General features: G+C 42.5%; 1 protein-coding gene across 6 annotated transcripts in view; it reads left to right on the top strand.

Annotated features, from left to right (window-relative positions):
* sh3kbp1 (SH3-domain kinase binding protein 1) overlaps positions 1 to 26623 on the top strand; it is a 295127-nt gene that overhangs the window by 104924 nt on the left and 163580 nt on the right. For 4 of the 6 annotated variants that reach the window (XM_086006346.1, XM_086006349.1, XM_086006347.1 and 1 more), the window contains exon 4: positions 12334 to 12440. In XM_086006346.1, coding sequence (XP_085862472.1) covers positions 12334 to 12440 — 107 coding nt within the window. Of the gene's footprint in view, positions 1 to 2180; positions 2230 to 12333; positions 12441 to 26359; positions 26413 to 26623 lie in introns of those variants that run through there. The other 2 variants (XM_086006350.1, XM_086006351.1) reach the window with 2 other exon arrangements.

The following is a 26623-nucleotide window of genomic DNA, read 5'->3' on the forward strand; positions in this document are numbered from 1 at the left end:
TGAAGCTCTTGCAGGAATTTTGAGTATTTTTGTTTTTTAACTGACTTTTTCAAATTTTTAGGACTTTAAAAAAAAATCTTGGTCTGAGTCTACACTCACTTGTTTAGCTGTATATTCAGTCAGGGTAAAGATTGAATGTCATGATATCTGTATTTTAATATATGCATTTATGCAATTAATTCCAGAAAAACAAGCTGAAAAGATTCGGGATCCTATTTTATGATAGTCAAACAAATGATAAACAGAAAATTCAGCCCCTCTAATCTATTCCACCATTCAATTATATCATGGCTGATCTGCACCTCAGTGCCATTTACCTGCCTTTGATCCATTTCCCTTGATATCTTTTACCCAACAAAAATCTATTGATCTCAGTCTTGAAAATTTCAATTTACCCAACCTCAACAGGTTCTTGGGGGAGAATGTTCCAGATTTCCAATATCCTTTTGTGTGGAAAAAGTGATTCTTGATTTCACTCCTTTTAATTTAACCCCATAATTTAATCCTTTAAACCCTGGCATAATTCTGATGAATCTGTGCTGTACCCCCTCCAAGGCCAATATGGGCACAAGTTGAAAGCAAAACCAAGGTTTTTTTCTCATTCTCAAGATGTCGGTGTCGCTGGCAAGACTGGCATTTATTGTCCATCCCTAGTTACACCTGAGAAGGTGGTGGTGGGCCTTCTTGAACTACTGCAAGCGGTTTGCTACAACTGAGTGGCTTGCTAGGCCATTTCAGAGGGAAGTTCAGATTCAGTCACGTTGGTGTGGGACTGGAGTCACACACAAGGAAAAATATGACTTGCATTGGTATAGCACCTTTCACAAAGTCAGGATGTCCCAAATTGCTTCACAGCCAATGAAGTACTTTTGAAGTATAGTCACTGTAGTAATATAGGCCACACTGGGTAAGGGCGGCCAGTTTCCTAAAGCATAGTAAACCAGTTGGGTTTTTATGACAATTCAGCAGCTTTCATGATCACTTTTACTGATGCCAGTTTTTTATTTCCAGATTTCTTTTTGAACTGAATTCAAATTCTAAAACTGCCATGGTGGGATTTGCATTCTCTAGTTTATTAGTCCAAGCCTCTAGATTACTCGTCCAGTAACATAACCACTGCATTACACTACCGTGATCCTAAAGCTGAAGAAAAAAGGCAGAAATTTTATAATGCAATGAAGTACAAAGAGCAACTCCTCAATAACCTCAAATGTGTGTTAGTTTTTTCTACAATAATCAAAGTACAAGAAGTTGAGATTAAATTCAGGAAACCCCAAAATAACAGATGGAATTAGTATAAAAACAATGGGATAGGGTAAAATTTAGATGGAAACAGCCAAGAATAAAGATACACAATGAAACTATTCTACACTCAAGAAAGGAAACGGTACAGAATACAGATTCATGTCATTCAACTTCCCTATGCTTGCATAACCTCTGTACTAAGCGGAGCCCTTCCCTAATTTATAACATAATAAAGGACAATCGTTGCTTTTCAGTGCAGTTATTATACTAGAAGTTACTTTCTTAATTTAAAAAAAGACCTTTTTGTTGATCTCGTCACCTATCCGTAATTGTGATGAGAAAGGCTGATCCTTTTATTAATGGGAAGGGAGCGGAGAGGAGAGAAGAGCTTGCTAATGCTATGTGTGCACTTTTCTATTAAACAAAATCTCCTGGGTGGCTGGGGAAGGGAGAAGGATAAATAAACAATGTCTTTGTACACTGTTTATAAATTAACTTATAAGGCTTGTAGTATGTGCCTTGTTAATGGTCGCTTGGTTTAAAAATTTACGCTTCTTAAGATACACTATTATTTGCATATATATGGATGTGGTTTAATCTCATGATTAAGGTTTTTCTTTTCACTTATAAATAGCATGTGGACTTGTACTGTAGCTAGAAATAATAAAATGGTCAAAGTTGCTCATTCCCAGAATGCTTCAGCGTATGGATGACATTTAGCAAGAAAAAGCTTTGTCAGCAAGGAGAGGTCTTTTGTTACCAAGGAATGATAAAAAAGAGATCTGTGGTCTTCCAGATAAGAGGGTAGCTTATATCACAAACAAGACAATGATCAACAGATCAGTTAGGAAAACTGGAAAACAACTCCTTTTAAGGGGTGGATGGGAATGACTATAGCTCTATAAAAATCTTAAGCTTTCCTTTACAATTCGTAGAGAGCGATAAGAACGAAAGAATCGATGTCTCTACCCGGAGAGAAAGCAGGTAATATCGTTTATTTCTCTATGACTATTGCTTAAAACATTGAGTGTGTCAAGACGCTGTCAAACTCAATAAAGATTATTTGCAACCAAGAAATTGGTGCCAAGTCTAAGACCCATGCACCTCTGAGGTGTATTACTGTGAATAATTGTATATGTTTATGAAAGATGGGTCAAGGTGCTAGCAGTTACTTCCCATAGCATGGAATACGAGGTAAATTGATTGCTGTTAACATAAACTTCAGTATTTGTGATTTAGGGGGGAAATATGTTCACACATAGCTGCTGTCCTCAATACACTTAGTTCATGTAGTTTTACGCTAACATGATAACAGTATGTTATCACAAATGTTTGAAACCTTTGCCTCCCAAGTGATTTGTTGAGAATGTAAGAAGGCTTTCAAAAGGGAGTTGGATAAGTACCTGAAAGAAAAACCGTTTGCAGGGCTGCGGGGAAAGGGCAGGGGAGTGGGACTAACTGAAGTGCTCTTTGCAGAGAGCCGGCACGGGCTAGACGAACTGAATGGCCTTCTTCCATGCTGTAACCATTCTATGATTCTAATTTTTGTATCGTAAGTACAGTAGTGTTTTTTTAATGGGAAGGGAGAGAAAAATGTCTCCAAGACCCTTTTCAAATATGCCTCTTACTGGATCGGCATTCACTACTATATACACAGTTAGACTCTTCTTACCTGGGAGGATGTTTCTTTGGGTTGGGGAAACAATGGTAGAGACTGAGGGGGTGGATGGGGTAAAAATTTGTTTAAAAGGTAACAACAACAACTTGTATTTATATAGCGTCTTTAACACAGTAAAATGTCCCAAGGCACTTCATAATATAAAATGCTCTGAATCTAATAACTATGTTTTGAGACTCCTTACAGTATGTTACAATCATTTAAAAATTCATGCCTGGTAAACGCGTGCTCTCTTTCCTCCACCTCTACTCCAAAGTTACTGAGCAAATCTACTTCTCAATGAATGTGAGTAGTGTTGTGTGTGTATTTGTGCTTTTTAAGATATATTTCCCTGCCCCAGGCCCTGGGATCTAGACCAGGCTTTAGCCTAAATGCCATTTTGTTACATACATAAGCAATGAAAGACTCCTTTGTTAGTAGAACAGATCTTTTGTTCTTGAGCGTGATGATTTGCTGTCTTCAGTGTTTTTCAGTAATGTGACACTGATCAACATTGTGTAAAGTTGCTTTTCACACATTTAAGAATGTCAAATAACTCGAATGTTTTTTGCAAATGTGTCAGCCTTGGCTCAGTGGTAGCACTTTTTCACCTCTGAATCAGAAGGTTGTGACATCAAGTCCCTTTTAGACTTGAGCACATAATCTAGGCTGACATTTCAGTGCAGCACTTGAGGGGAGTGCGGCACTGTTGGAGGTGTCGTCTTTTGGATGAGACATTAAACCGAGGCCCCATCTGCCCTCGCTCTAAATAATCCCACTATTCAAAGAAGAGCAGGGGAGTTCTCCCTGATGTCCTGGTTAATATTTATCCCTCAACCAACAACACTTAAATAACCAGATACTCTAATTTTTTTTAAATCTCATTGCTGTTTGTGGAACTTTGCAGTGCACACATTGGCTGCTGTGTTTCCCTACATTAGAACAGTGACTACACTTCAAAAGTACTTCACTGGCTGTAAAGTGCTTTGGACATCCTGAGGTGATGAAGGCATTCTATAAATGCCAACTTTTTTCTTGTTCTTTCAAATGCTGAATCTATTATCGCCTTGTTGCAGGTTGCCTCTGGAAATGACACTATCCAGAGGCAACCCTGCAGTGAAAATGACCTGTCACATTGGAGACAGTGAAATCACATTGAGTTGTTTTTCTGTCTCCTTTCAACCAACAATGCGGCAGACAAACCGATTGTCTGATGACGCTTTGGCCAGGATGGCGCACTGACCCTACGCAAGCAGGCATTTGTACAGACTAGCAAAGCAGTTTTGCCATTTGCTGGCCTATGCAACTGCTGTCTAAACATTGGTGAAGGTCCTGGCCCGATTGGCAAAGTGGTGGTTGTGACTGGACTAATTGCGCGTACTCAGTTGCTTTAAAATCATTTTTACAAATTTTGAGCAACGGCAGCGCAAAGGGAGCAGATTTGGCAACAAGGAAACCAGTGCAATTAGTAATAGAGAATGAACATTAATAGTAATACAAAGGGCAAAATACTGCGGATGCTGGAAATCTGAAATATAAACAGAAAATGCTGGAAATACTAAGCAGGTGAGGCAGCAACTGTGGAGAGAGAAACCGCGTTAACGTTTCAGGTCCTTGACCCTTCGTTAGAACTGGAAAACGTTACAGATGCAACAGATTTTAAGCAAGTACAGGGCAGGGAAAGGTGGGGGGGGTGGGGTGGGGAGAACAAAAGGCAAGGTCTGTGATAGGGTGGAAGGCAGGAGTGATAAATGACAAAAGGGATGATGGGGCAAGCTAAAAGGGGGTGGTTGGACAAGTAAACAATCAAAAGATGGGTCTAGAGGAGCTGTAAATGGCAACAGCAGAATCATTACCAGCACCTGCTGTCCAAAAAAACGGGAGCAGTGGTTATGATCTGAAATTGTTGAACTTGATGTTGTGTCTGGAAGGCTGTAAAGTGCCTAATTGAAAGATGAGGTGCTGTTCCTCGCGCTTCCCTTGAGCTTCATTGGAACTGTGTAGGAGGCCGAGAACAGAGAGCTCAGAGTGGGCATAACTAGCTTGTTCTAAGTCAGCTGTTTCGACGATTTGAGTGATTTTAATTCGGTGCATACCAGTTCCATTATGTGAACATTGAGGTAGGCTTGCAGTTGAATGAACATGAACAGCCTACCTTTAGCTCTTTGGTTTATTTCTGACTATATATCTTGTGCTGCTGGGGAACTGGGGTGAGGTTTCACATAGACATGAATGTGCAGCTTCACCTGCAGAATGTCAATAAAGATGTTGCTCTGCTGAAGCAAACTAGCGTTTAGAAATAAAAACAAAATGCTGGAGACACGCAGCAGGTCAGGCAGCATCTGTGAAGAGAGAAACAGAGTTAACGTTTCAGGTCGATGACCTTTCGTCAGAACTAGAAAAAAGCAGGAAACGGAACAGATTTTTAAGCAAGTGTAGAGGCTGGGAAACGGGGGAGGGGAGGAAAGAACAAAAGGGAAGGTCTGTGATAGGATCGAAGGCAGGAGAGGTTAAGAGAGGTTAAGAGATATTCAAGGCGAGAGGAGATGGCAATGGGACAGGTTAAGAAACAAAGGATGGCTCTAGATGAAGTGTAAATTGCGCTGGCAGAATGAAAGACAGCTGCCATGTGGGAGAGAAGAACAGAACAAAAGTGTGGATAAAAATATATATATTATAGGGGCCAGGTAATGATCTGAAATTGTTGAACTCTATGTTGAGTCCAGAAGGCTGTAAAGTGTCTAATCGAAAGATGAGGTGCTGTTCCTCGAGCTTACGCTGAGCTTCCGTGGAACAGTGTAAGAGGCCGAGGACAGAGGTCAGAGTGGGAGTGGAGCGGTGAATTAAAGTGACGGGCGACCGGAAGCTCAGGGTCCCCCTTACGGACTGAACGGAGGTGTTCCGCAAAGTGGTCACCCAATCTGCTTTTGGTCTCCCCAATGTAGAGGAGATCGCATCGTGAGCAGCGAATACAGTATACTAGATTGCAAGAAGTACAAGTAAATCGCTGTTTCACCTGGAAGGGGTGTTTGGGACCCTGGACTGTGGGAAGGGGGGAGGTATAAGGGCATGTCTTGCATCTCCTGCGCTTGCACGGGAAGGTGCCAGGGGAAGGGGTGTTTGGGGTGATAGAGGAGTGGACTAGGGTGTCGCGGAAGGAGCGGTCCCTACGGAATGCTGAAAGGGGAGGTGAGGGGGAAGATGCGTTTGGTGGTGGGATCACGCTGGAGGTGGCGGATATGGCGGAGGATGATCCATTGAATGTGGAGGTTGGTGGGGTGAAAGGTGAGGACAAGGGGAACTCTATCGTGGTTCTGGGAGGGAGGGGCAGGGGTGAATGCAGAAGTGCGGGAGATAGAACGGACACGGTCAAAGGCCAATGTAGAGGGGAATCCTCGGTTGAGGAAAAAGGAAGACATGTCGGAAGCACTGGTATGGAAGGTGGCATCGTCGGAGCAGATGCGGAGAAACTGGGAGAATGGAATAGAGTCCTTACAGGAGGCGGGGTGGGAGGAAGTGTAGTCCAGGTAGCTGTGGGAGTCAGTGGGCTTGTAGTGAATGTTTGTCAATAAGAATTACAATAGCAAATCTACCGCCATCAATGCATACAAGTTGTAGAATATCCAAATTTGAAGTACCAAGAATCCGTGGGTTGTTAGTGGCAATCTCAGATTCTCTAACATTCAGGATTCGCTCAGCCTCAAGGTTGTGAAGTGAACTCTGATGCCCACCAACACGAAGTTGATTGAAGTGTTGAAGCCGGGAACACTGATGGTTGGTGATAACTATTCGCAGTAACTGTACTGGTCATGATTGTTCACAGAAACCAGTAAGGCTTCATCCATTCTGCTCAGAGGGAAATTGTTGAGCCTATATTGGAAAATCATGTCCACCTCATCACTAGTGGTGAGACCTATTGCCACCACTCCTGTAAAGGCGATTTTGCTGAGCAATGATTCATGGTTTAACATCTCATCCGAAAGCCACCACCTCCAACAGTGCAGCACTCCCTCATTATGTAGTGGAGTGTCAGCCTAGATTATGTGCTCAAGCCTCTGGAGTGGGACTTGACCCACAGCTTTCTGACTCAGAGGCCAAAGTGCTGCCACTGAGCCAAGGCTGACATAGATGGTCATAAATTGCAGGAAAAATTCAAATACATCAACCAGTCATCTTCGGCAGTGTAAACAGTTTGACCATGGAAAACGCCTACTACAGACCTGGCACTAAATATAACCAATAAACTGATGATGCTAAAATTGGTGTCATGTAGGTGGTCTCTGTGTAATTATCTCATTTTAAATGAACTCGAAAGAGGAATAATACAGCCAAATTATTGAACAAAATAAAAGGTAGCAGTTTGAGACTTAGTGGTATCAGTAATTAAACAGTAGAATGGAATTATATATACAGAATTCAAATACTGGTAGTTGATGAAAAGACTAAAGCAAATTTCTATCTCCATGCATAAAATAAACCATGTTACAAATATCTGTTGTAGGCACAATTGCAGTTTGTTGCACATCTTTTCTAATAAAGAAACATGAAAGGATTGTGACTGAAAGGGAGTAGAATACTGAAGAGAAATTAAAATGAACCCACCTGACAGTTCAGATGGTAAATACACCATCCTTGTATGTGATTGAGCTGTACAGATGAGGACGGTTCAATACCTGGTCATTGCCAAGTTAATCTCGGCCACTGCTGCGGTTGAGGTGCTACAACTCGCCGTAGCACCCTGCACTCTGGAGAGGAAAACATCAATCCGACTTCTCACTCCTGATTGTTTTACAGGAAACTTTCGATTAACCGGCCCCTAAATAACCGGAAATGTTGGTTAACCGGCAAAATTCAGGAGTAGGTTCAGGTAACTTTTATTACATTTTTTTACTCCATTTGTTGCTGTGCAAGGGTGTAGCTGCAGCTGTTGCTAAGCTACAGAGACGCTTGCAACTTGTGCAACAGGGTTTGTTGCTTTATACGGAGCTCTGAGCTCCGTATCTTTTACTATAGCGTTCGGTTATCCGGAATTGTTGATGAACCGGCACCACGTCGGTCCCGTCCGTGCCGGATAACAGAAAGTTTCCTGTATGTACTTGCACGTGGCTATCCGGATTGGACTCTACTGTAATGACTCCCCTCTCATCTGGTAAGAATATCTGGACTGATCATGCTTGTGGAACCATATACTGTACCCAGGATAAGTTGGTGCCCCAGTAGAGAAACTGAAAATATAACCCGAGGAGGGAATAATCTAACTGCTGGTGTAATCGTGAGATCGCAGTGTTGAGTAATTGCACTTCTCAGAAGTTGTGGCACCAGAAACTTCTATGAATAGAGACCTAGAAGATGGAGGTTAAGAAATACTACAAATCTGACCTTAAAACCAAACTAAAAGCATATCGTTGCAGGGCTTTAATATTTAAATGTGTGTGATGCATTTTTTTTGCACAGTGATTTATGATTAATCAAGTTGGTGACAGTTGCATACTGAAGTATTTTATGCACTGTAATCGAAGACTTGATGCGCATTCAGCTTACATTGCATGATCAGATTGAGTGACCTTTTTTGAGTTTTATTGTCATGGTTGGATGGTTAAAATATCTTGTTATCTCTGTGAATGTTGCATTTTTTTGTGTGCATGTGCACATCAAACTTTTCTTTGTGAATTTTATCCTTATCAAAGCGAGGGATTGTTAGTCCTGGAGAGTGGAACACTTTTCATTTTGGGCACTCAATGTCCGCATCAAGCATTACCAGGCATGCTTAGATGCAGAGTGAAGATGTATTGTGCCTCAATCGCAGCCTCAGAACATCTCTTCTGCACCACCGGACCATCTTCATTCTCCTGTTAAGTGAGTTTGCCAGTTAGGGCAGTTTTGTGCCCTTACAGAGGAAACTCATTGTGCATATGCGTTCTGTAGGGAAAATGGATGTGCATGGATACACATGGAGCAGGAGAATGGGAAGGTATAATATGAAGAGGTAGAGAGGAGCTGTTTAAAAAATGTTCTCTTTTGAATTGCAATTTAGTATTACAATAGAAGAAATCATCAACTTAACATCTATATATTTGTGTGTAAATCTAACATATATTTTAATCAACAAATATTGCACTTTCTAACTGTTTTCTTTTTCAATTTACACACATCAATTTATGAATGTCTGCAATAGGGAAAATTTATCCAATAGTTTTAGGAGACTATTTTTTATTTCTAAGGTGTTTATCAGCCAAAGGAATTGGACATTTCTGTTCACTTAATTTTGATCAGTTTGATGGTAATGAATCACTCTGCCGCTGGTTAAACTAAACCTGGGGGGATCCGGTAGGTGAATTCACTGAACTGTGTGATACTGAGACCAGGGAGGTCCAAGGATTAAACCATGGTTTCTTTTTTTTTTTAATTAGCTGATCTGGGCAGGGTAGCAGGGGGTCATTACAACTGACCTTTATGTTCTGATGCTGGAAAGGAGAAGAAATTAGTTAGGATTCTTGTTCCTCATTACTATCCAGGGACCTCTGCTAGAAAGTTCATATATCTGAATGCTAGCAGTGCACTGGTATCTGGTTTGGCTGTGCTGCCCTCAAGGCCAAATAGTCATTGCCTTGATTCATACAGGTGGAGAATGGTTGTTGGGGTGTCTTGTATAACTGTATCTCAGCATAACTGATTGCCTTCAGAAGAAAGCAAAAGAATGACTTATAAATTTATATAACACCTTTCATGACTCAAAGTGCTTTACACCCAATGAATAGTGATTGTTGTAATGAATGAAACGCAGCTGCCAATTTGCACACAGCAAGCTCCCACAAACAGCACTGAGATAAATGACCAGATCATGTATTTTTAGGTGCTGGTTGAGGGATAAGTGTTGGCCAGGACACCGGGACAACTCTCCTGCTCCTCTTCGAATAGTGCCGTGACTTTTTTTTAAATTCACCCGAGAGGGCCTCGGTTTAACATTTCACCTGAAAGACGCTTCCGACAGTGCAGCACTGCCTCGGTGCTGCAATGAAGTGTCAGCCTGGATTATATGCTCAAGTCTCTGGAGTGGGGGGTTGAACCCACAACTTTCAGAGTCCGAGGCCAGAGTGCTACCACTGAGCCAAGGCTGACGCAGATGGTCATAAATTGCAGAAAACCTTTCAAATGTATTCCCAGTTTTCTCATCACTCCTTATTGAATTCCTTACTATCTGGCTTCTGTCCTGTTCATATATGAAGGTCAAGGAGAGATGGCTGGGCTTTTTATTTTGTTCAAGATGGTCACTGCCTGGCATTGAGTGGCATGAATGCTACCTACCACTTGTCAGCTCTGCCGTATTGGACCTCTACCTGAACTATTTTAAGTAGATATTTTATGTTTTGGGTGGATTTTAGCAACACCAGCTATTTTGCAAAACCGTTCAGCAATCAAACAATCAGTTTGATTTTAGATGATCCAGACTGCACTATAGCATGTGTGAATTTTAATTCCCAATTCCCGGATTTCCTTTTCATTGTCTCAGTAAGGGACCTGAAACGTTCGCTCTGTTTCTATCTTCACAGCTGCTGCCTGACCTGCTGAGTATCTCCAGCATTTTCTGTTTTTATTTCAGATTTCCAGCATCCACAGTATTTTACTTTTGTAGCAATGTGATAATGACCAGATCATTTTGTTTAATGATGTTGGTTAAGGAATAAATATTAGCCAGGCCACCGGCGAGAACTACCCTGCTCTTCATTGAATAGTGTCATGGGATCTTTTGCATCCCCCTGAAAGGGCAGACACGGTTTAACGTTGCGTCCAAAAGATGGGATGTGCGACAGTGCCGCACTCACTCAGTACTGCACTGAAGTGTCAGCCTAGATTTTGTGTTCAAGTCTCTGGAGTGGGACTTGAACCCACAACCTTGTGACTCAGGCGAGAGTGCTACCAACTGAATCATGGCTGACACCGTAACCAAATAATATAATGTATTTCTCCTTCCTGTCACAGCGGCTAGGGAATCTGGACCCACGTCCTCCTCACCCAACTGACCAGGATCCTAAAATCTCTGTCATACAGCTTTAGTCACCGTTGGCCTCACTGCTGAATGTTTATAATGAAGTTGTACATTAGGGTTGTCAAGCCTTCAAGATTGTCCTGGGGTGTCTCGGAATTAAAGATTAATGTCCCGGACACTGCTGCAAGCAACCTGGAAGGAAAAGCATAGGGGCATGAAAAACTTTGTATTTCTTTTTAATTTTCTTTGAACACACTGGTTTAATTACATATTTAAAATATTGGAAATAGGTTAGGGGACGAATGGAGGGAAGGCTGTTTGGCTGGCAGTCAAGAATCATCCAATCAGTTAACACAAATTCTGTTCGCTTTCCAATTGGTGTGGGAAGGCGGTGCGCCGCAAGGATGGACCTGTTGGACGACCAATGGCAGGAGCATGGGGGCGGGCGATCATGTGATAAAACCTCTAGGAATAAGTCCAACTAGAGTTGGCAACCCTATTGTCCATGCATGTGGAAAGGGACATTTTTTTTGCTATTTGTATTTGGTTTGCTGTTCAAAGGCACAGGAGCATCCAAGAGAACTGATAAATTTGGCCAAATGTGAACCATGCCAAGTTTAATTCAGTTTGGTGCTGATCTCTATTAATGGTGTAGGAAGATTGTGTTTTTTGTATTGAGAGAACTATCACCTATGTTGTGCTATAGATGCAAGTATGACTTGTTTTGCATTGATTTAAGGCAATGCTTGTAGTTTGATTGACTGAATTATATTCTGATGAAGGTGGCACTATCAAAATTGTGGATGATCATGGGGTTGGTAATTTCGGAGTCACAATTTTTACTGAAAAATATCAACCTTGTACTAAATGTGCTTTTGAGCAAAGGGGATACTTCTGTGGGAATGAATATTCAAACCAGGAACCTAAACAGAGTTACTAATTTTAATGGTGCAGTTTGTTTCATAATATTTTGTAGGTATTTTTGAAAGCTGTTTTAACCTTTTCTTTTGTATAATGCAGATGTTAAATCAGTTGATACTTACAAATTAATTGCACTTGGCAAGCTTAGTCTGCACAAACTTGACAGGGTGACTGCAGTGCCTAATTTGTTACATCTGGGAAAGTACTAGAGATTCCTTTGTAAAGATACTCTAAAATAGCAATAAGTAGAAATATTTCTAAAGGAAAATTAAATGAAATCCATTACAATATTTGTTTCTTTCAGAATGTTAATGCTCATCTCCTTAAACTTGTATATTTCTGCCTCTCTCTCTCTCTCTCTGACACACTTTCTTTCCATTTCAATTTAGAATCAAATTGATCTGTCACCTGCAAACCATACTGTACACATCTACTTTGTCAGACTGCATGTTTGTTTTACCTGTATAAAAGCCAGCTTCAGTCTTGTACAGAATTACTTACAATGTAATTTTTATTTTCCTAGCTGAAAAAATTAGATCAAGAAGATGTCAAGTGGCGTTTAGTTATGCTCCTCAGAATGAAGATGAGCTGGAGCTGAAAATCGGTGAAATCATTGAAGTACTGGGTGAAGTAAGTATGAAGATATCGGTACATGATTGGTGGTGTAATATGGCTTGAATTACAAACATTTCAGAAGAAGAATTATATAATGATTCACTTTGAATAATTATCTAGTCATCCACTTTGGACCTAAAAGATGTAAATGGTGAGAAGCTACGAACTGTGGAGGAGCAGAGAGATTTAGGGGTCTGTACACAAATCACTAAAAGCTAGTGGACAGGTATAAAAAATAGTTTAAAAGACTAATGAAATGTTAGCATTTATCTCCAAGGGGCTGGAATACAAAGGCCGCGATTTTCTCAGCGGCATTGGGATGGTGGCGAGAGAGCTGGCTTCCAGGTTCCAGTCCCGATTGCGGCTGCAGCCGCTCTGTCAAAGGGATTTGCCCTTGATTGGTCTTGTTAAGCCCGCCCAATTAACAGGAAGTGGGCCTGATGACATCATTTGATGACGTGTCATCAGCCGGTTTCCTTAAAGGGACCATGGCCACATTGAGTTTAACAGTTGTTCTGTCAGTGTTTTATGGCATTGAGGTGCTGCAAACACTGACAAGCACTGCACAAAGGTGGACGCTTGCACCCAGGTTCTCCAATGACTCCCTCCATATGCTTATGGAGGGAGTCACAGCACATAGAGAGGTTCTCCTCCCTTCCAAGGGCAGAAGAGACCTCCCCAGGACACCAACGCAGCCTGGTTGCACCTTGCACAGGAGGGTAAAAGCAGGGGTGTCGTCAGGGGTCCCTGGCTGCAGTGGCGCCAACCTTTCAATAATCTCAGTGGATCACGAAATGTTACTGCAAAGCCACACTCAAACTCGCCATGCTGTGCCATGCAACACATCCCCATCGCTCTGCCTTCCATACCCTTCTCCTGCACATCCTTACACCAACTTACCTTGCACCTCCACCCAACCCCCTCTATCTACATTATCACTTCCCCATCTCACCTAGCCACTCCTCACACTCACCCTCATCATACTGCAAACATACCAACTAACAACACGCAAGGGTAGGCACTTGAGGGGTTTAGCCAATGTCCATGTGAAGTTTCTGGTAATGTGTTGTCATACAATGAAACCTATATTTTCAACACGGCCCCTTATTGGACAGATCTGTGCTCACCTTGAGAAGTGTCTGACTGAGTTCCAGTGAATGTTGAGCCATAACTGCCCCACCCCCCGCCCCTGCTATAGTGATGAGTGTGCATGGAATGGCTTGGACATTAAAGGGCTGCTTAACGGTGCTGGTGTGGGATGATGTCAACCTGGCGCGTCATGTGGCAGCCAGGGTTTACATCAAGTGAAATAAATCTGGCCATGGTGATGCCATCGCTGGCCTACCGGGCAGCAATGTTGTCAGGGGCTGGTGTCCTGTGCAGCATCAGGTGATGGCGGAGAAGGTTGGTGATGATGTTGGTGTGCCTGGTGATATTGGTGTTGGGGCTGATTGTGGAAGGATTCAGAGGACCAAAGTCTGATTTTTTTTCTAGGACACCAATGTTGCTGCACTAGATGGCAGCTGCAGGTGAGATGACAGAAGCAATCTGTCAATGGTGAGAGAGGTTGTTCCAATGAAGTGGCACTGGACATAGTTGCCTCTAAACACTTGCAAGTTAAAGAAATCTCTATGCATTACAAATGCAGTAACCAACAGTTTCTGCACTCTGAAACTGACCATCTGCAACATGGCATCCTTTACACCACTTCTGCAGCTGTCAGCTTATCAGATACATCAGAGCAGATTCAAATCACACCAGGGTGAGCTGGCATGTCCCCCGAGCAACGGGTAACCCGTGGGGGAGCATGTAAAATTGGAAAGAAGCCCCAAAATACCATTAAATTGGCTCTTAACAAGCCATTTAATGAGCTCAATTATCTCCTCCGCTGCTTGGTGTCAGGTCAGTTCTCCGCTGACAGACCCGACACCTGGGAGACTCGTGTGGAGGTGGGTTGACGGCGGGTTTCCTACCCACTGTCAATCTTTGCTATTTTGACAGCGGACCCGCCGCCAAACCTGCCCTCTGAGCGCTGACCAAAGAGTTGGAAGTTATGCTACTGTTGTATAAAACTCTGGTTAGACCGCATCTGGAGTACTGCATTCAGTTCTGGGCAAGACACCTCAGGAAGGATATATTGGCTTTGGAGGGGGTGCAGTGCAGATTCCCCAGAATGATACCGGGGCTTAGATGATTAAATTATGAGCACAGGTTGCATAGACTAGGCTTGTATTCCCTTGAATATAAAATGTTAAGGGGTGATTTAATTGAGATGCTGAAAGGATTTGATAGGGGAGATAGAGAGAAATTATTTCCTCTGGTGAGGGAGTCCAGATCAAGCGGGCATAATCTTAAAATTAGAGCTAGATTGTTCAGGCAGGAAGCACATCTTCACATAAAGGGTAGAGGAAATCAGGAACTCGCTCCCCAAAAGTATAAGGGTGCTGTGCCAATTGAAATTTTCAAAACAATGATTGATAGATTTTTGTTATGTAAGGGTATTAAGGGATATGGAACCAAGGCAGGAGTTGAGATACTGATCAGCAATGGACTAATTGAATGGCGGAACAGGCGCGAGGATCTGAATGGCCAATCCCTGTTCCTGTCCTCCTAATTGCGGTGTCCTATGCCCAATAGGCATAATTTTGAGCATTATTATTGTAATGGTGACATTCTTCTGCAGACATTATTGATGTACTATTTCTATTTTTTTTTTAAAACCATCTCGGCTACAGTACCTGTGCTACACCACTTGCATCCTGGCTTGAATGTCACAAGTTCAAGTCTAGCTCATTTACTGAGCTGAACTTTGTACGTTCTTGGACAAGCTGACAGACAGAGCACAGCGTGCTTTCCCCCACACACACGGCAGTGAAATTTTAGCAGAATAAATGTGGAATCTGTGTCTTCCTATCTGAGTTGACCCTGATGCTCGTGACATGATGAGGAATCTGGTTTCCTAATTTTACAATTAGTAGTTCCACTGTATTGTGCAGTTTCCAGTGGAGGGGTGGGTGTGGCGAAAGTGTCCACGAAGATGTCAGATTGCCATACAAACCCAACTAGTTTACCAATGTCCTTTAGGGAAGGAAACCTGCTGTCCTTCCCTGGTCTGATCTATATGTCCCACAACATTGTGGTTTGATTCTTACCGGCCCTCTGAAGTGGTCGAGTAAGCTGTATCAAATCAGGGCACCCAGCGACACCTACATCCCGAGAATTGATGAAAAAATAATTTAATAACAATTGTTAGCACTAATTCTGTTATTAATTGTCTTTAGTTCGACTGACATAGATGGAACAGAAGTGATGGCTCACTGTCTATATATTGGCTTGTGGTGCTCCACAGTGGTCATTTGTTAGTAGAATTCATCCATCAGTACTGTGTGGCAAAATGGCTGAAAAAATACTGTGTTGTGATTTCCAATACTCAAATCGTCAATATTTGGAATAGACTTCACTCCACTGACTCAATCCCAAATGATGCCATTTTGACAATAATTGTTTTTGACACCAAACTATAATTTCCTGCTAATTGTAAATTAAGTGTATTCCATGTTGTTTTAGTATATTTCCAAACTATTTTTCTCCATTTTCAGAAGTTTTGTGTTCCTGTAGGCTTAACCATTGTCATTCGAGTGTCGAAGCTGTACTTGTACCTTTTAAGGAATTTTAAGTTGGAATGCAGTTTTAGTGATATCTATGTGGCTTCTTCCTGTGCTGTGCGTAAATCAATTCACCTATTGGCCACTAAGGGCGCGATCTTGCCAGCCCTGGGGAGGCAGGTTTGGAGGTGGGACTGCTGGGAAAATGGCAGAATCTGGGGGCAGGTGCCCATCCCGCCCCCAACCTGCCTCCGTACCATCTTCCCAGGAGGCGGGTAGCCGATCTGCGCCGGGTCCCGTCTCCTGGAGGCGGGAAGGGGATTACAGGCACTTAACTGCCAGTCAACAGGCAGTTAAGAGGACTATCCCCATTTTTCCAACAGAGGCGCGGGCTTCCCGATGTCAGGAAACCCCAGCAGGGTCACCGAGGCGAGCAGTGGGTCTGCGGGGTGCAAAAGTGCACTGTGAAGGTAAGTGATGGGTGCAAGTGTGAAGAGGTAAGTATGTGAGGTGAGTGGAACGTGATAGAAAATGTTTACTTACCTTTGTTTTTCCTGCAGGCTTCAACAGTTGTGGATGCGGTGAGTCTCGCATCTCACCGATGACAGATGGCTGCTGCATTCTCCGATGCAACAACCATCTAATTTCTGCTCACAAAAGAGGTTTGATGAGTCTTGAATACAAGGACTCATCAAACAACATAGAATGTCAGTGTTTAACAGCTTCACAGAGCTGTCAAACGATGACAAATCATCTGTCAAAATGAAACGTCATATGCTGATGTTCTCTGTAACCGGCTTCCCCTTAATTGACCTGCTAAGCCCGCTGGGCGGTCTTAACAAGGTCAATCAAGGGAAAATAGCGTGGGTTGGCCACGAGTCGATGGAAGCTGGACTAAAACCCGACAAGCAGCAGTCCCGCCTCCAACACGCCGCCATTGGCAAAATTGCCCTCTGTGTTGGCCTTGGCTCAGTGGTATCAGTTTACAGCTATGCAGTCAAAGTATTAGAAACCTCCTTTGACATGTACAGGAAACACTTTTTTATCCGGGACCGGTGTGGTGCCGGTTGATCAAAAAGTCCGGATTACAGCGAGGTATACTTACCAAGGTAGGAGAGCCCCGTACACGGCCACAGGTGCAGGAGCCCCGGTTACATGGCACTTGTGCAGGAGTCCCGGTTACACGGCCACAGATCCAGGAGTCCCTGTTGCACGGCCACAGGTGCAGGAGCCCCGGTTACATGGCACTTATGCAGGAGTCCCGGTTACACGGCCACAGATCCAGGAGTCCCTGTTGCACGGCCACAGGTGCAGGAGCCCTGGTTGAACGGCCACAGATCCAGGAACCCCGGTTACACGGCCACTAATGTATAGTAAAACTTACCTGAACCTACTCCTGAATTTTGCCAGTTAAGAGAGATTTCTGGATATTTAGGTGCTGGTTAAAGGAGAGCTTCCTGTAGTATCTTCTTAAAACACAGCCACTCGTCGAGATCGAAGAATAGAGGGTGCAGTAATGTAGTGGTTGTGTTACTGGACTAGTAATCCAGAAGCTTGGACTAATAATCCAGAGATTGTGACTTCAAATCCCACCATGGCAGTTTGAGAATTTGAATTCTGATTTTAATAAAAATAATGAAAGTAAAAAAGCACATTTCAGTAAAATTGACCATGAAGTTGACCGATTGTTGTAAAAAGCCAACTGGTTCATTAATGTCCTTTTATTGAAAGAAAACCGCCGTCCTGACTGAGTCAGTCCCACACCAACATGGTAGCTGCCCTCTGGAGTGGCCTAGCAAGCCACTCAGTTGTATCGATACTGCAAGCAGTACAAGAGGGCGGCCCACCATCACTTTCTCGGCAACTGGGGATTGGCAATAAATGCTGGTCTTGCCAGCGCCGCCCACAACCCAAGAATTTTTTTTTCAAGTGCATGTGAGGAAACTCTCAAGTGGCCAAAATCTGTGTAATCATTAACTGAGTTCTCTATAGATTGTTATACTCTGAAGTCTTCCACTTTTTTGAAAAGCCATAGATCGTGTTTTAGCCATGCAGGTTCAAGAAGCACTTTGGGCAGGAAAGAAAAATATATCTGTTAGTTCACTAGTCATAGCACTTAATTTACACAAAGGTATGTAGTTGAGTGAATTGGCACTTGTCAGTCAAAGCCATAAAAGAGGTTGAAAAAGGTCTGTTACTTTAACCTGGCAAGGTTTTATTCCTGCAAAAGTCTGTTTTTTTTTCATTTGTTCTCTGGGGTGACTGATAATTTAATAAAGGTAAGTGTCTTACCAGCCTACTTCAGAGCGCATTGAGTCATCCGTATAGTGGAACTGGAATTGTGTATAGGACATCCTGGGTACGGGTGGTAAGTTCCCATCCCTGAAGTACATTAGTGAACCAGTTTGGTTTTTAACTTTGATCATTTTTTTTAACTCTCGTGCCAAGCCATAGATCACAAGATTTATTGAATTCAGTCTCACAACTTGCCATGGTGGGATTTGAACTCTCAACCTCTGGGTTGCCAGTCTAGTACCATAACCAGTAAGCCACCATATTACAGTAATTTAAGTTGACACTGTATGCTGTACAGTTCCACTTGTTGCTTAATACTGTTCTGTTCCGAGCAGTCTTCTTCATGAGCCACTCCCACAGGCTGTGGTAGAAGAGCCAGTATGACGCTGAGATGACAGAGCTTCTCATTGTAGCCCCAGTCACTCCAGTGTTGGCTGTGCGCAAAGTGGCTGCTGAATTTCCCTACATTACAACAGTAAGTACACTTTGAAATGTACTTAATTGGCTGTAAAGCGCTTTGGGACATCCCACGGTCATGAAAAGCACTCTATAAATGCAATATATAAATTTCTATATAATACTATATAAATTTATTTCTTGCTTTCTTTTGTCTCTGCTTCCAATATGGAATGAGTCCTCCTCTGAGAGTTACTGTTGTAAACCAACTGTGCTAAATGCATTGCTATGGCTAAGAGAAGTGCTAATGGTCCAACATTTAGTAAAATGTAATCTTAAAGCCAGCTAAGCTTTTTTTTTGGACTAATCATTTTTTTTTGTATTTATATAGCGCCTTTAACGTAGTAAAACGTCCCAAGGCGCTGCACAGGAGTATTTTAAGACAAAAATTTGACACCGATCCACATAAGGATAAATTAGGGCAGGTGACCAAAAGCTTGGTCGAAGAGGTAGGTTTTAAGGAGCGTCTTAAAGGAGGAAAGAGAGGTAGCGAGGCGGACAGGTTTAGGGAGGGAATTCCAGAGCTTAGGGCCTAGGCAACAGAAGGCACGGCCACCAAAAGTTGAGCGATTGTAATCAGGGATCCTCGAGAGCAGAATTAGAGGAGCGCAGATATCTCGGGGTGGTGGGCAGAGGGTTGTGGGGCTGAAGGAGATAGGAAGGGGTGAGGCCATGGAGGGATTTGAAAACAAGAATGAGAATTTTGAAATCAAGGCGCTGCTTAACCGGGAGCCAATGTAGGTCAGCCAATCTTGGTGAGATGAATGGTGCATAATATAAAATGAATTACATGATCTTAAAGATTATCTTAAAAATTAATCTTGAGCCTGCCCATAATAACCTTAAGTCATTTTTGCTAGCTAGTGCTGTTTACACAGAGCTATAATTATATTTCAGCATAGTGGTTTTTTTGGTTTACTGGTTCTATTTTCAGTACCCTTAATTTTCTTATAAAAGTGCACTTGTTCTGCAAAAAGTGTTCTGCTTTTTTGGGGGGGTGGAGGGATAAGAGTTGACTTACTATTGTCTCAACAACATTGTGTGCAAAAATATAAAGAGGTAGATATTTGTCTTGGGTGGCAGATTAAAAAGGGTGGTATCGCATCGGCTGCCCATTTTATACCTTGCTCGATATTCAGTTCCATTGACTTCAATATCGGTCGAGGCGTAAAATTGGCTGCCGATGCGTTACCACCTAAGACAATTTTCTACCCCAGTGTGTTTTGCCATGACCTGCATTTAGTGTTGTCAGAATCTTAATTTTGTTTAGTTTCTATGGCGATGGCAGCATTCCACGATATTCAAACTTTTTAGGATTAACAAGCACTTTTTTAATTGATTTAATTCCCTGCAATATATACTAGCTTATTATTTAATTGACTGTTTAATTATTCAAACTTGTGATTGTTAATATTTCTATATAGAAGTATTGCACATCAACATGGAGCACACAGATTGACAGTAGTTGTGATGACAGTTGCAGTTGCCAAAATACCAAACTAGAAAAGAACAAAAACTTCTCAGGTATATCATGAAGTGTGCCATGAAATATTTAGAAGGCTGTAGTCTTGTCTAAGATTTCAAATGACAGTTATGAACTGTTCAAACATTATTATTTCCAAATAAAATCACTGCCTTATATCCTTTAATGAAATAATTGCCTTAGAACTACTGCTATTTGGTTATGGATATTACAATTCAAGCTCTCTCCAACACATTGGGCTCGATTTTCCAAGCACCGAGGAGGCGGGTTTGGAGGCGGGAGTCGTGGGAAAATTGCAGAATCGGGGGGCAGGAACCCATCCCACCCCCAACCCGCCTCCGTGCCAATGTCCCAGGAGGCGGGGACCCAACCTGTGCTGGGAGCCGCCTCCCCGAGGCGGGAAGGGGATTAGTGCCAATTAACTGCCTGTTAACAGGCAGTTTTTTGCCTAATCCCTATTTTTAGCCCTGAAGTGTGGGCTGTCCGACAGCTCCGAACCACGCCAAGATAGCGAGGCGGACCGTCGGTCTGCAGGGGTTGGAGGGGTCGAGATGTCCGTTGTGCAGGTGAGTGATGGGTGCATATGTGCAGATGTAAGTGTGTGAGGTAAGTGTAAAGTGTTTTAATAAGTTTTACTTACCTTTACTTTCTCCTGCAGGCTTCCTTCCTTCAGTTCTCGGGAGTCCCTCAGTTCACCGGCACAGAAAGCAGAATGGCCGCTGAACTGTCAAAAGCTGCAGCCTCTGCTTTCTGGTCTGGAGAGCTCTCTAACTGAGTCTGAGTAGAAGGACTCAAGTTAGAAGACAGATTGTCAGTGTTTGACAGCTTCACAGAGCTGTTGAACGCTGATTTTTCATCTCTCAAAAGCTCTTGACAGATGAAATGTCAATTGCTGATGTAACCAGGTGTCCCTTAATTGGCCTGCTGGGCAGGCTTAACAAGGTCAATCAAGGGAAAATAGCATGGGTTGGCCACAAGTCGATGGAGGCGGGACTACAACCCAAAAAGTGGGAGTCCCGCCTCCAAAAGCTCCTCATTGACAAAATCGAGCCCATTGTGTACACAGCACAGAAGCAGTTTCTATAGGAAGACCTGCATTTCCTATGAACTAAAATGTGTTCTCTTATTGTGAGATGAATGGGTTTGGATGTCACAAGAATAACATGGGGTGGACAAATGTAAGAAATCACACAACACCAGGTTATAGTCCAACAGCTTTACTTGAAATCACAAGCTTTCGGAGTGCTGCTCCTTCGTCGGGTGAAGTGGAGAGATGCATAAAAACACAGCTTATATAGTCAGAGAATAATGTCAGATGTTTACAGGTAATCTTTCTAACTGCCATCAGCAAAGTGATGGAAGGTGTCGTCGACAGTGCTATCAAGCGGCACTTACTCAGCAATAATCTGCTAACTGACGGCCAGTTTGGGTTCCGCCAGGGCCACTCAGCTCCTGACCTCATTACAGCCTTGGTCCAAACATGGACAAAAGAGCTGAACTCAAGAGGTGAGGTGAGAGTGACTGCCCTTGACATCAAGGCAGCATTTGATCGAGTGTGGCATCAAGGAGCCCTAGCAAAACTGAAGTCAATGGGAATCAAGGGGAAAACTCTCCATTGGTTGGAATCATACCTAGCACAAAGGAAGTTGGCTGTGGTTGTTGGAGGTCATTCATCTCAATCACAGGACATCACTGCAGGAGTTCCTCAGGGCAGTGTCCTAGGCCCAACCATCTTCAGCTGTTTCATCAATGACCTTCCCTCCATCATAAGGTCAGAAGTGGGGATGTTCGCTGATGATTGCACACTGTTCAGCACCATTCGAGACTCGTCAGATACTGACGCAGTCCGTGTCCATATGCAGCAAGACCTGGACAACATTCAGACTTGGGCTGACAAGTGGCAAGTAACATTTGCACCACACAAGTGCCAGGCAATGACCATCTCCAACAAGCGAGACTCTAACCATCTCCCCATGACATTCAATGGCATTACCATCGCTGAATCCCCCACTATCAACATCCTGGGGGTTACCATTGATCAGAAACTGAACTGGACCAGCCATATAAATACTGTGGCTACAAGAGCAGGCCAGAGGCTGGGAATTCTGCGGCGAGTGTCTCACCTCCTGACTCCCCAAAGCCTTTCCACCATCTACAAGGCACAAGTCAGGAGTGTGATGGAATACTCTCCACTTGCCTGGATGAGTGCAGCTCCAACAACACCCAAGAAGCTCGACACCATTCAGGATAAAGCAGCCCGCTTGATTGGCACTCCATCCACCACCTTCAACATTCACTCCCTCCACCACCGGCGCACTGTGGCTGCAGTGTGTACCATCTACAAGATGCACTGCAGCAACTCGCCAAAGCTCCTTCAACAGCACCTTCCAAACCCGCAACCTCTACCACTTAGAAGGACAAGGGCAGCAGACGCATGGGAACATCACCACCTACAAGTTCCCCTCCAAGCCACACATCATCCTGACTTGGACCTGTATCGCCGTTCCTTCACTGCCGCTGGGCCAAAATCCTGGAACTCCCTTCCTAACAGCATTGTGGGTGTACCTACACCATATGGATTGCAGCGGTTCAAGAAGGCGGCTCACCACCATCTTCTCAAGGGCAATTAGGGATGAGCACTAAATGCAGGCCTAGCCAGCGACGCCCACATCCCATCAATGAATAATTTTTTTTTATCACACCTCGGCAGAGAGATAATCACAGCAATCGTCGAGCAGAAACTGATAGCCAAGTTCCGCACCCATGAGGACTGCCTCAACCGAGATCTTGGGTTCATGTCACGCTACATGTAACCCCACCTGACGTAGGGTCATCCAGACTCGAGTCGTCGTTGGCTTGTTCTCTCCACAGATGCGGCCGGACCTGTTGTGATTTCCAGCAAAAAAAATGTGTTTTGTCTTTTTTTGTTTTTCATACAGACCCCAGCATCTGCAACATTTGACCCCTTGTGACCCCACCTCATTGTTCTTTGATGTAATGTTTTCCTGACTGACCTGTTTGGACACCATTTACACCTTTGATTGCTGTGATTATCTCTGTGCCGAGGTGTGATAAATGGCAGTTAGAAAGATTACCTGTAAACATCTGACATTATTCTCTGACTATATAAGCTGTGTTTTTATGCATCTCTCCACTTCACCTGACGAAGGAGCAGCGCTCTGAAAGCTTGTGATTTCAAGTAAAGCTGTTGGACTATAACCTGGTGTTGTGATTTCTTACAAGAATAACAAGTTAGTGTTTCAGCTCAGTATTTTGCACTGGAGATTTCATGTGTTGCATACCATTTTCTCCTGCCTATTTTGAAAGATGGAACAGTACCAACCTGTTGGACCATTGTTCAGGCTAAAACTAATAGCTAAATCTATTTGTAAGAAAATAATTACATGGAATCAGAAACGCACACATATCTATAATAAGAATGTTTAAAAAACTGGAAAATAAGATTCCAAATCTTCCTTTCCAAGATCTACAAGCTGGGTGTCATTGAATTGTGTGGCAAAGGTCTCCACAGAATTCCTCTGGTAGAAATAGGCAATCAAAGCAGGGAACAGAATACCCTAGGACTGCTATCTCAATTTAGATCTGTTTTTCCTTGAGTTAATGGCAAGCTACTTCAAAGAAACATGCTTCTGCTTGTCAATAGTCAGATAATCAGAATCTAATCATTTATGCCACTCAGTAAATAATCAGTCAGTGAACTGCAGTTTCTTAGTTGTCTTGAGTTATTTGCTTGGGATCCCTGGTGGGAGCTGAAATGAGGTGTAATGGAATTTTGACTGGCATGTAATTTCTTTGGTAGTTCAGAAATGTTTTTATCTTCTCACCCCATTGGCAGCTTTACATAAATTGGCAATTGAAGAATGTGAGGTAGTATCTGGTATAATGAACGTATGATTTCTGAGCACCAGTTAGGTTCGATACCTCCACTTCCCCAGCGGACATGTGGACGCCTCTGGACAGCTTAGTGTTTGTTTAATCCTAGATATCCAGACAAACAATTTTTTTTAAATACAACTATCTGAAGCCTATTTTCAGGTTAGTCACATCAATAAAAATAATAGCTTTTTTTTTCTTGAGGCATAAACGATTTCTGCTACCATCACGATGGAAATACTAATACCTAGATCTGAATTGATTGGAAGTTAGAGCTGGATTTTCTGATTTTCAAAAAAAACTTTTAAAATTATGTTGCATAATTTCTTTGATTATATTAAACAATCATGCATTTGCATGTGCTTTCTATCTGCAAAATATTTTTTACTGTTATATTTTTGTCATAATTTTGCCAATTTTTTTCTCATTTTAAATTCCCATGTCTACATTCATAATGCCTATGTAAACTTGTCACATTATAACTACACCCTCCTGCCAGTGGTGACACAGTACTGCAGAGAAATAATATAAAATTAAAGTTTAATATAATAAGGAAAGAATGTATGACTTTAAAATGGGACTGAAATATGTCTGCACTTGTTGGTCCAATTATCCCCGCTCTTTGTTCTCACCTCACCTGAGGACTACACTTGACCATGACTTCACGTGTGCAAAGGCACGGGAGATCAATTTACAATTTTTAACAGTTCTATGATCAAAACTCTATTATTGTAGGCATAATTTACATCTTGGGACCGCAGGCCAACTGGTCAATTGTACATTTCCCCAGGAAGCCACATTTGTCTAACAAGTTTCCGAGTTCTACCATACCAGCTTAAAATAAAATGCAAGATGTGGGTATGGATGTACAAATTCTTTAGCCACCTTTTTCTAGTTATTTTACTTTGAAATGCTTAATGGTTAATTTAATTATTGAATGGAACAATCTGCCTTCTCAAGCTAGGATATAACATTACTTTATGTCTATCAAGTTATCAGTAATATACTACTGGAAAAGACGTCTTCTGATGCATGGAATAAAGGGTTTGTTATCTATAGGACATACTATATACAGTTTTTGGGATATACCCTTCACCTACTTAGAATAACTTAGCACTCTCTTTTTACTGAAAGGCTAAGCATTTCAAACCTTTTATTGAACTCAGTGCTTCATAAGCCATTGGACATTTCATTTTGAGTCTCTTGCTTCCATGGTGCTAAAAATACTGTGCAACACTCTTTTGTTGCTGGCTTTGATTTACGCAGGAGAGCTGATGAGTTTCTTATTTTGTGGCTCAACCGCAATCTATTGCCCCCGGGCTCATTTGCTGTTTCCATAATTTCCTGTCCAAAGTGGTCTGAGAGTTTTGCCAGCTTTAGGAAGTTCCATTTTTTTTTTATGTTCAGTAACTTCCAAGTTAGAAAAGCAGTAAGTTCTACAGTGTATGATATAAAGGCCAGCCTCTTTCATCTGTAGATTGGACGAGAAATCTTAATATCTTATCTTAAGGTGTTTATCTTCATGCAGCACATGTGTTACTGTGGTGCCATTTGGTGTGTTATAATGTCCTTGCAAATGGTAGTAGACAGATAACTAGCGCAGTAGCAACTACGACATGCGTACTATTTTCATTTAGCCTAGTGAAATCTTTATGAAGTTGCTACTTAAAGCTTCCTTTCACAACTTGAGCAAGGTCCTAAATAAAAATTAAGTTGCAGTCATCCCAAGGGTTTCTGGGGGTAAATCGTGTCTCATATTTTATCTGCTTTCTTTGGCCCAACTACTTTGTTGACTGTTGTCAAGTCACTGCCAACAATCCTTGTAGATGGACAACAGGAGGTGCCAGAAACTCTTTGTGACTTCTCCCATTTTTTTTAACACTCCCTATTGTAAGACACAACTCTGCTTGAACCCTCCTTACTAAACAAGATTTAGATGAAAAACTGAGTGAACAGGACTCGACCCTCTGCCTGTCTGTGATATTGAGCTAGTCACTGCACTGCATTCTTAAAAAAAAAAATAAAAAAAAAAATAAAAAATCCCATTCATAGCAGCTTGTACCTTCTTAGGCCTTTACTACCAATACCACCATCGAAGTTTGAGGAGCTCACCTGGGTAACAAATGAGCCTGAAGGAGTAATGTTAACAAACGTCCAAAAATGAGATATTTATAACTACAATGTCAGTTTTTGTGTTATAGGACTCTAGAGCCTGATGCCCTCGTGCCAAAAGTTATTTTTCTGGCAAAGGAAGGTCTGTATGTGTTGCTTCACCCTACTTCCTCCCTGCCACCTCTCATCCCCGCCGCCCCCTTCTTCCCTCCAACTTCTTTCCCCTATCAAAGGTTGTAGGCAAGGCAATTTTGTACTTCCTTTTCAAGGGAAAGAACCATCATTTGTGAAGAAGTACAGGCCATTTTGTTTGGACTTGGGGCACGCTTATTCTCTCCTGCCCTCTAATGAAC

Source organism: Somniosus microcephalus, chromosome 14 (genome assembly GCF_052327205.1).
Source record: "Somniosus microcephalus isolate GS21.2 chromosome 14, FLI_Smic_1.0, whole genome shotgun sequence".
NCBI lineage: Eukaryota > Metazoa > Chordata > Chondrichthyes > Squaliformes > Somniosidae > Somniosus > Somniosus microcephalus.